Source organism: Nothobranchius furzeri, chromosome 13 (assembly GCF_043380555.1).
Source record: "Nothobranchius furzeri strain GRZ-AD chromosome 13, NfurGRZ-RIMD1, whole genome shotgun sequence".
Classification (NCBI taxonomy): Eukaryota; Metazoa; Chordata; class Actinopteri; order Cyprinodontiformes; family Nothobranchiidae; genus Nothobranchius; species Nothobranchius furzeri.
In genome coordinates, this window is record NC_091753.1 from 20,701,866 (window position 1) to 20,711,460 (window position 9,595).

At 42.0% G+C, this 9,595-nt stretch overlaps 1 protein-coding gene across 2 annotated transcripts in view; it reads right to left on the bottom strand.

Annotated features, from left to right (window-relative positions):
* Window positions 1-7,913: 7,913 nt before the first annotated feature.
* LOC107380773 (heat shock protein beta-7) overlaps window positions 7,914-9,595 on the bottom strand; it is a 5,162-nt gene continuing 3,480 nt past the window's right edge. For both annotated transcript variants that reach the window (XM_015952122.3, XM_070543154.1), the window contains one exon: window positions 7,914-8,566. In XM_015952122.3, coding sequence (XP_015807608.1) covers window positions 8,375-8,566 — 192 coding nt within the window. In that variant the 3' untranslated portion in view covers window positions 7,914-8,374. The remainder of the gene's footprint in view (window positions 8,567-9,595) is intronic.

Consider the following 9,595-nt stretch of genomic DNA (forward strand, 5'->3'; position numbering starts at 1 on the left):
ACATGCCTCCATCTAAATAGGATAGATTATCGTGAGTTATATCTGTAGTTATGCTGCTATAGGCTTAGACTGCTGGAGGACACACTGACCACTTTCCACACTCTACTACTTTCTTCTACAGTCTGCTCTTTAACTGTACTATTTTCTGCAATTTCAGCTGTTAACTTTATTTTCTCTCTAAGTGTTTTTCTCCCCAGAAGAAGCTACAACGATGTTCTGCTGAGCTGTGGTGGCCTCATGGAGGGGGCCATCATCTAGCACACTGCGGCTAACCACTTAAACATTCTCCCTCTCCTGATAATAACTTTTTGCTTTCCTTGACGTTGGATGTGCTACTACTAGTTTACCCGTTTAATTATAGATCCACTAGGATAAATACAATAAAGTTTATCTTTCACCAAATAGAATATTTACTAAGACATCACAATATAACAATAGACACATTACTTGTCTTTCTGTGTGTGTGTGTGTGTGTGTGTGTGTGTGCGTGCGTGCGTGCGTGCGTGCGTGTGTGTGTGTGTGTGTGTGTGTGTGTGTGTGTGTGTGTGTGTGTGTGTGTGTGTGTGTGTGTGTGTGCGCGCCTGCTCTGTCTTCTCGATCCCCAGTGAGTCGTGGAGGATGGCTGCTAATACTGAGCCAGGATTCTCTGGAGGTTTCTTCCTGTTAAAAGGGAGTTTTTCCTCTCCACTGTTGCTATATGCTTGCTTAGTATGAGGATTGCATCAAGTCACTGACACTAGTCAGTGACTTGATGCAATTTGCTGGGTTCCTTATATAGGAAACTTTATTTCTGATTGGCCTACTGAACTGACCTGAATTGGAATGTTTATTATGTGAAGTGCCTTGAGACGACTCTTATCGTGATTTGGCGCTATATAAATAAACTTGAATTGAATTGAATTGAAACCAATCAGCAAATGGAACAGGCAGGGCTAGACGAGAAAAGAACCAATCAGAGTCCGGAGCTGGCCGCTGTTTGAACAAGCTACAGCAAACCAGACATCATGATGTTTACATAAAAGTTATGTCTAAAAATGTCCTCGGCTAGGAGTAAAAGCATTACGTAGGTGAGTACACATCTGGGGTTTCCCTTGGTTATAAAAGTCTTAAAGTGTTGTTAGCAGCGAGCGGGGGCGGGAGAGGGGGTGCTGGATCTCAGCAAACCGAACCGAACTCCTGAAGCAGCGCGCCGCACAGCTTGTTGTCTATTTGGGTTTTTTTGTTTGTTTGTTTTTTTGGTGGTGCTGTTAGAGACAAATGATCAGTGTTCTGTGTTCTAGCTGTGCTTTTGTAAGGAGAAACATTCAGGTGCCCCACTTTGATCAATCAGTCTAATAAAAACTATTACATACATCTGAAAAACAGTCTTACCTTTCTTTAGGTTACCTCTGCATAGAGCAAAACTCTTTCATGTTTTGATGGTTTGATGTCATGTTTACAAATATTACTGCACATTTTACAGATTTGTGTATTTTTTTAATATTGAGAGGAACAATTTCAAACTGTCAGCGCACCACTACGAAGCTTTAGGACTGTAAAACCCCTCTCTACACACTTTATACATTTTTCTCAGACATTTTCATACTTTTCTCTCTTGTTTAAACACTCTCAAAATCCAAACCTTTGTACCTTTAGGCGGAGGAAACAATGTGCAGTAAAAAAAAAAGATAAAAAGCATGCAAAAATGCACAAAGCAAAAATCCGCAAAACTGCAAGGCAGTGAAAGGTTAACTGCGTTATAAGGGTCCGCTGTATTGTGATTCAATGTACAGCCGGCCCCCCGTCCCATAGAGCCCCATGCAACTTGAACTCCACTCAGCATCAGCCAATAGGGTTAGACATCAGCTTAGGATGTACTGAGGCAAATGCAGAGTTGGTAATGTTCCTTATGGACAGTCTTTAAAATCTATACAGAAACATGACAGGTTAATAAAAGCTGTAAGTCTAAATATGGGTTGAACAAAGAGCAGAAGAGTGTGGGGCCTCACGTCTGCTACCAGAGAGACTACCCCCCTTTGAGTTCTGCTTTTGCTGCCTGACAACAGCACCTGTCTGTGTGTGAGCATCCTGCCTGATTCTGGATCGGTCCAGCTCTGAACCTCCCAGGTGCCCTGCTGGATTCTGGTGAATTGGTTTTGTTTCAGCTGAAGATCAGAAAACATTTGGGCGTGACCATTTATGGCCTTAAGCTGCTTCTCTGAGAAATGATTTATAAAATATTTTTCTTCTTCAAAGTCGTGTTATTGATTAACACCCCCTCCCCCACCGAGCACAGCATAAATCACAGGATATGGGTGAAGATCCACTTTTAACAGACGTCTCTTGTTAAGATCAGAGGCATCCAGTCATGATAACCCATTGATTTTCCCTGCTGGTTCCCCCACAGAGAAGGCTTGTTTCACCGTGTTTCTGCCAGACTCTTGTCACAACAAAAGTGTTCAAATCAATGCAACAGAAACAAGCTTTGTGTTTGTTTTTCCCTGGTTCTACATGAGGCCCAGCAGGACTTTGGTTCAGTCTGAGTTGTTGGTTGATCTTTATTTAAGCCCGTTAGCAGCCAGCCTTGAGCTAAGAGGAGCATCAAACCCGTGTTGCAGAGACTCGAGAATGATGACCAGGCTATTCAGGTCGACCTGGTGTCTGTAGGACACTTACTTCGCACAAACTGAACAACGGTGGTTAACCAATGAGATAAGACTAAATTGCAGGTCCTTACAAAGCCTAAATGTCTTTGTAAATTACAAAAATTTATCCCACTTGTTTTTCCATTTGGTCACTTTGTAGCGGTGTCCAGATGGACAGCCCTGATGGTTCAATCAAAGAAAGGCAGGAGGCCTACTGACCGGATGGATGAACCTCTTCAGCTGACTCCTTTTGACGAGGGGGAAGAGCTGCTCTAATCTAATCTGAGCTGCACACATGACAGGCCTTCAGCATATGTGTAGAGCTGATACCAGCAGGTCCTTTCAGCCCCTTGCATTCAGGACAGTAAAAAAAAAACCACAAAACAACTAAAACAACACAGCTCTGTTACAGTCCCACTGATTTCTAGAAAAGGAAAATTATTTTGTTTTCTCCTAAATTTCTTAAGTGAATCTAAAGTTTTCCAGTAAAAGTAAAACAGTCGAGAACTAGTTAAAAAGGTTTTGGAGTTCTGCACAGAGAGGAACTGTTTTCATTTTGCACACTCTGTTCTGGAAATAAAATGAAGGGTTGAATTTATGATGTTGTTATTTTTGGTTTTGAAAAAAAAAGAATGGGAGCAAAGGTCCAGCTGATCTCCAAACAGGTTCCAGTGAAACCTGAAGTTCTGCTTTAGCTGCTGCTCTGTCCAGTGGCGGATGTAGCCATTTGGGGCCCCAGGGTGAACAAAGACATGGGGCCCCCTTACACAAAATTTTCGACAATTTTATCTTTAACTGGATTTGCAAAACTCTCCCCTCTTCTGACATGAGTTATTTTCACTTTTTTTTAGTCCTCCTCTTTTTCCTGTCTTTCTCTCCTTTTGAGTGCTTTCAATATTTGCTCTTCTTTCTTCTTCCTGTCAGTGCTCCTGTGCTTTTGCCTTTCTTTTTTTCTTCTTCTATTTTCCATTTTGATCTATGTTTTCCTCCTTTTAAACATTTTCCATTGTCTTTCTTTTCTGCTTCCTTTTGATTTTTACATAGAAAAACGACGTCACTTTCAGAAGTGAAAATAAAAGCTTTTTTAAAGCAAGCTGCCTCTTTCTCTTATTGGAGCCACTAGGATAACTCCATTTCATGCTTAATGTTTTGACTATCGCTTTGAGTTTGTTACGAACTCTCCCGCCTCTCTTCTTCTTTTTCTACTTTATCTTCTTATTATTATTTGTGGTCTTATGGCACTAGGCACGCAACAATTTGTTGCATTGGATTGGAGTGGAATGACTACCAAACACTTCTTGGTTTGTGCATCGGCATCTTAAAGGAATAGCCCACTGTGGCATTAACAGAGGGGTGCCAGCAGTCAGGGCTAGGGGGTACCCCAACATAAGGGGGCCCCAGGCGGCCGCCGACCTATGCCTAATGGTAAAATCACCACTGACTCTATCCCTATCAGTATGGGAGTGTAATGATTCGTTAGTTATATCGTACGTAAGGAACCATAAAAGGTGAGATTTCATAGAAAATATGAAATCGATTTGATGTATCTTTGAATATTACTTTAAACAGAAGATCGGAACTTTTTATTGCAGGGATTAGGTAACACTTCGTATTAACCCAGAGACCAGAGAGAGAGAGAGAGAGAGAGAGAGAGAGAAGTTTTAAAGTTTAACAAGATTTATTTCTAAACAATTTAAAACAAGGCTAACTAACTCTAAACACTCTGTGTGATGAATGGATCTAGGTTGTGAATGAGGCAAGATGGATGGTGTAAAAGTGGAACGTTGTTATCAGAACTCTCGTTTTCGGAGAAGCGTTAGTTCTGTGTGGGAGCGAATGGTTTGCTCTAAACTACAGTTGGAGTTTCAAAACCACATTCAGACGCCATATTGCCGCTCTACATACCCTTGGCGGAGACCTCCATTTCAGATCCAGAATGCCAGGTCCTCGGACCCCCCTCTTAGGACCGGAGCCAATGAAACAGCGTACGGTACGACAGACAAGTCTTGGAATGCCTCCAGGTAAGCGACAGGTGTTTGACAGCGTCAGCGGGACCCTGAAGGGTCAGTGAGTTCAGCTTTTACTCTGAAGGAGCGTTGCTTTCAGGTGTAGCTTGCAACAGGTTTTATTATCCAGCTTGTCAAGGTTCTTTGTGGTTAAAAAGTTACGAGTGGCAGGCTCGAAACTCTAGAACATTTGAACTAAGTTAAGGGTGACGTGGGAGTTAGTTTTATAATCTGGATGTTTTGATTTGCTGTCAAATCAGAATTTGACAACAAAAGGGGATGGTATAAACACCACGCAAAGCCACGCCCCGCGTCAGAACGAAAGCTCTGATTGGATGAGAAACAGGAAATGTGTCATGTGACTTTAGCATTACGTGTGATCAGTCTAGTGTCTAGTTTAAAGTTATATTACTTATTATATACTGTCATAGGATTATAATATCAATTAATTAATATTCTCATTTCACCGATTGACTGAACATTAGGCTTTACATGATTATTTGGACTAACAAAGTTATTTGATTATTATTTAAAGAAAAATAGTTCTTGGTCTTCTTTCTTCTTTCTTGTGCTGTAAGGGGGAGGCAAATAGCTACTGAAAACAGTTTAGATGCAGAGGCATCAAAGGCCTTGAGCCATATCTCAAGGAGATTAGTTCTTCATGAGGAGAGAGGGGAGATGACCTTTAGGTGGAAAACAGTCCCTTCATGACGCTACTGGAGCATGTACTGATTGCTCTTACAAAAACTGCAGACATTTTTGTATAACGTGAATACTTGGATGAGGAAACCATTTTATCTTGTGTTTTGTGCTGCTGTTAGAATGCTTAGAGGTGAATCAACACACTGTGCAAAGACATGTCGCGGCAACATCTATTCCAGGTCATTTCTGCTCGTCCAGTTTCAGTCCCCTTGTAAGTGCAGACTGAGATGCCAGATGACGTTTTTCATCACGTCTCCTGCATGTGCTGTATTGACATCCTTAGGATGCTCAGATTAGGGCTAAATCTGGTATAAATAAGGTCGTTGTGAACGTTCTTCTCACGTGCCCCGGACACGTCGCAGTAACATCTTTCCAAGTAACATTTACACGTCCAGATATGGTTAATTCTGGTCTAAATGAGGCAGTGACGGACGTCCTTCTCACGTCCACCAGACACCAGGGCTGAAACGATTCCTCAAATACCTCGAATAATTCGAGTACAAAAAAGCCTCGAGTTAAATTTTCTGCCTCGAGGCTTCGTTTAATTCATGTTTCATTAATTCATGGCCTTGCAATCGCCCGGGGTCATGTTTCACCCGGACCGAAATAAGTGACGCACATACACACTGCACTGAATGAACACGCGAGTAGCGAATATAACTTAACTTTCTCTTAAGCCATGGCGGACAACGTGGACCCCGGTGGAGTGCGAAGAAGACAGAAAATGTCAAAGGTGTGGGACCATTTTTCACATCGTAAGGTGGAAAACGTAGTCCAGTGTAAATACTGTAAATGGATTTAGCCTACCACAACACCACATCCTCGATGCTGCAGCACCTGACCAGGAAACGTCCACATGTAAATGTCACTTCTGCATGCGGACTCGGAGGTCCGCTATATATTCTGCGGACACTATGCGTCTGGTAGCAACACGTCAGACCTAAAAATGTGCTAAAAGCAGCAGTTTTTACACAACACGACGGACTTTTTACTGTGTTGTTATTGATGCCTGTTGTTCCTCAGGGTTGCTGCAGGAGGACACGGGTGTTTATGAGTGGCGGAGGAAAACGAAAGAAAGTAAATAAATGTTTTGTGATCAGTATAATTTGACATAACCACGGCAGACATGCTTTCTCAACAATCGTTTTTACTTTGTGAGAAAAAAAAGTGTAGAAATTAAAACGGACTTGTGTTAATAGGGAAATAGCTGGCGAGCCATGTTGATGCATGCGCCGTGAGCGGTTCTGGTGCTGTTTGGGCCGCAGCTGCTCGCAGCGCTACTTCTCGCACGAGGGGAAAATCGGCTCAGGTTGTATACTCATTTTTTGCACAGCCATTTGTTTACTGTGAAGTAAAGTTGAAGTGCTGAAGTTTTGAAAACTAATTTTGAATAAAACTTGAAGAATAACTGGCAATTGTTTGCTCATTTTAAGAGGATTTTCATATTTTATAACATGCTATTTGATATAATGGTTTACAAACACAAAAGGGTAATTTATTAGAGTACTTGATTAATCGATAAAAGATTCGATAGAGTACTCGATTAGAAAAATATTCGATAGCTGCAGCCCTACCAGACACCACTGCAGCATCTTTCCCAGGTCTTTTGCAGGTCCATGTGAGTTAATTCTGGTCTAAATGAGGTCTGTTGGATGTCCTCACCTTCCCAGACAGATCACGTGTCCTCTCTCCTACTATAACAGCTAAATATTTGTTCTAAGTAAAGTTAATGCTAATGAACACCTGTTTTTTGCTGAAACTATAACTAAAGTGCTACACAAATAAATCAAGCCCACCAGTTTGATTCAATGTTTTTAATTACCACGCACACACACCTGCTGATCATGTGCTTAATTTAACATTAGTAATATTCTTGAGAGGCTCCACCACATATCCAGTGCTTTGTTGGATGGATGGATGGATGGATGGATGCAATACTTCAGTTTATTCAAATTATTAATCTAATTTGTTTCTATTTCATATTAATGGCAGTATAAAATATGTTTAAAAAGGCAAGTGACAACATTTTGTAGAAAGAAGTCCACAACGACCTCCCTTGAACCAGAATTAGCTCATATGTGGACGTCCCAAGGAATGTTCAAACCAAGGTGTCCTCTGGTGTCACAGTCTGCACCTTCAGTGGACCAAAAAAATGAAGGTGAGGGAAATGACCTGGATATGACGTCACTACGACGTCTTTGAGCAGAGAGCAACAATATTTTTATGATATTTCTTGTTCCTGTTAAAGACGTTCAAAAAAGTTACCCAACCCAAGATCCACATGTTCCACGTTATACTGACGTCCAATTGGGGTCGTAGTGAGACATACAGATAATGAACCTGCTTTGCACGTCCAGCTAAAGTCTAGGATTTGTCTAGTCTGATGGACTCAATGTGGATTTGATCTGCAAGTGGATGCAACGGTGGTTGTTTGGTGGGAAACCACTGACATGTGGATCAAACGTTAGAAGATGATCGAGGATATTTTCATATCATGCATGTTAAAACGAAACATAGTTTCTTAAAAATTTAACTTTGTTTTTGTTTCAGCCATGCAGGTGAAACTGGAAACACTTGAACATGATGTAAAAGTTAATTTATGTCAGTAATTCAACTTAAAAGTTAGAACTTGAGACAGACTCATTCCATACAAATCCAGATCTTTTAGCCTTTGTTTGTCATAACTGTGATGATTATGGCGTACAGCTGATGAAAACCTCACATTCAGAATCTCAGACAATTAGGATATTGTAAAAATGTTAAATATTCTAGACTCAAAGTTTCACACTCTGATCAGCTGATAAATCCAGAATGCCTGCAGAGGGTTCCTGTGCCTTTAGATGGTCTCTCAGTCTAAGTTGAATTACTGAGATGAATTTACATTTGCATCATATCCTCAGTTTTCCGGTTTCACCTGTTTGCTGCATGATGAGTTTTTCTTCTGTGTTAAAGTTTTTTTTTTCATTCCAACAGTAAATCTAATGCAACAATAAAACAGAAACATTATGTTGAAGTAGTTTCTTTCACACGTGAAGTTTCAAGTCAAAGATGAGCCTGGGTCCTGTAGGTGGAGACACCCAGTAGTTCTGGTCCGCTCGCTTCCGCGGTCCGACGAACGCCCACCAACAATGTCCCGTCGCAGCTAAGGTTCCCACTGACTGACAGGGGATCCATGTCCTCTGGGAACTGGGACTTGTGGGTAAATGAGTCAATGACACTCCCATCTTCCAGAACCTAAATGAGTGAGACAGGAAGTCAGGGTGAGAACGATTGACTGATGTGTGGACATGACAAAGAATAGAAGCTGAGTGATGGATGCAAAAGGTGAGAAGGTCACTGAGGACCAGACAGGTGTGAGGGTGAGGAAAGGAGATGAAGAGAGCATCACATAAGGGCCCTCAACACCTCCATACATCAGGGGACATGGATGAAAACGTGATACTTTTCTTTGGTGGTCCCCCTCTTTGTAGAATCTCTCCTTCAGCCTTATCGCCGCCTCTCCCGACTCCAACCAGGCCCATCATCCTAGATAGCTTTGCTCCAGTTTCTTTGCCTGAGTTAACCAAACTAGTGAACTCTATGAAGACCTCTGCATGCTCCCTCGACATCTTACCCTCATCTTTGTTTAAAAGTGCTTTTCAGTCCATCGGTCCCAGCGTGCTCTCTATAATTAATGCTTCTCTGGTTTCTGGTCAGGTCCCTGCTTACTTTAAGAATGCTGTAGTCCACCCGCTTCTTAAAAAACCGAGTCTCGACCCCTCTCTCCATAACAGCTTCAGACCCATCTCTAAACTTCCGTTCATCTCCAAGATCTTGAAAAAGGTTGTGGCTAAACAACTCACAGCTGCTCTTGATGAACATAACATCTATGATAGCTTCCAGTCAGGTTTTCGTAGAGCTCATTCTACTGAAACAGCTCTTCTTAGGGTCTCTAATGACCTTCTGACTCACAGTGATGCAGGGGACTGTTCTGTTCTGGTCCTGCTGGACCTGACTGCAGCCTTTGACACTGATGACCATCACCTGCTACTGGAGAGGCTTAGAGACTGGGTAGGCCTATCAGGAAATGCTGTGGAGTAGATCTCCTCTTATCTTTCTGAGTGTTCCTTCTCTGTGGTTGTCTCCAAGTTTAGGTCCTCCACCAACTTCCTCACCCATGGTGTCCCACAAGGTTCTGTGCTGGGGCCTCTACTGTTCCTTCTCTATCTGCTTCCTCTTCAGCACATCCTGAGATCCTTTAAAGAAATCTCCTGACTGGATGAC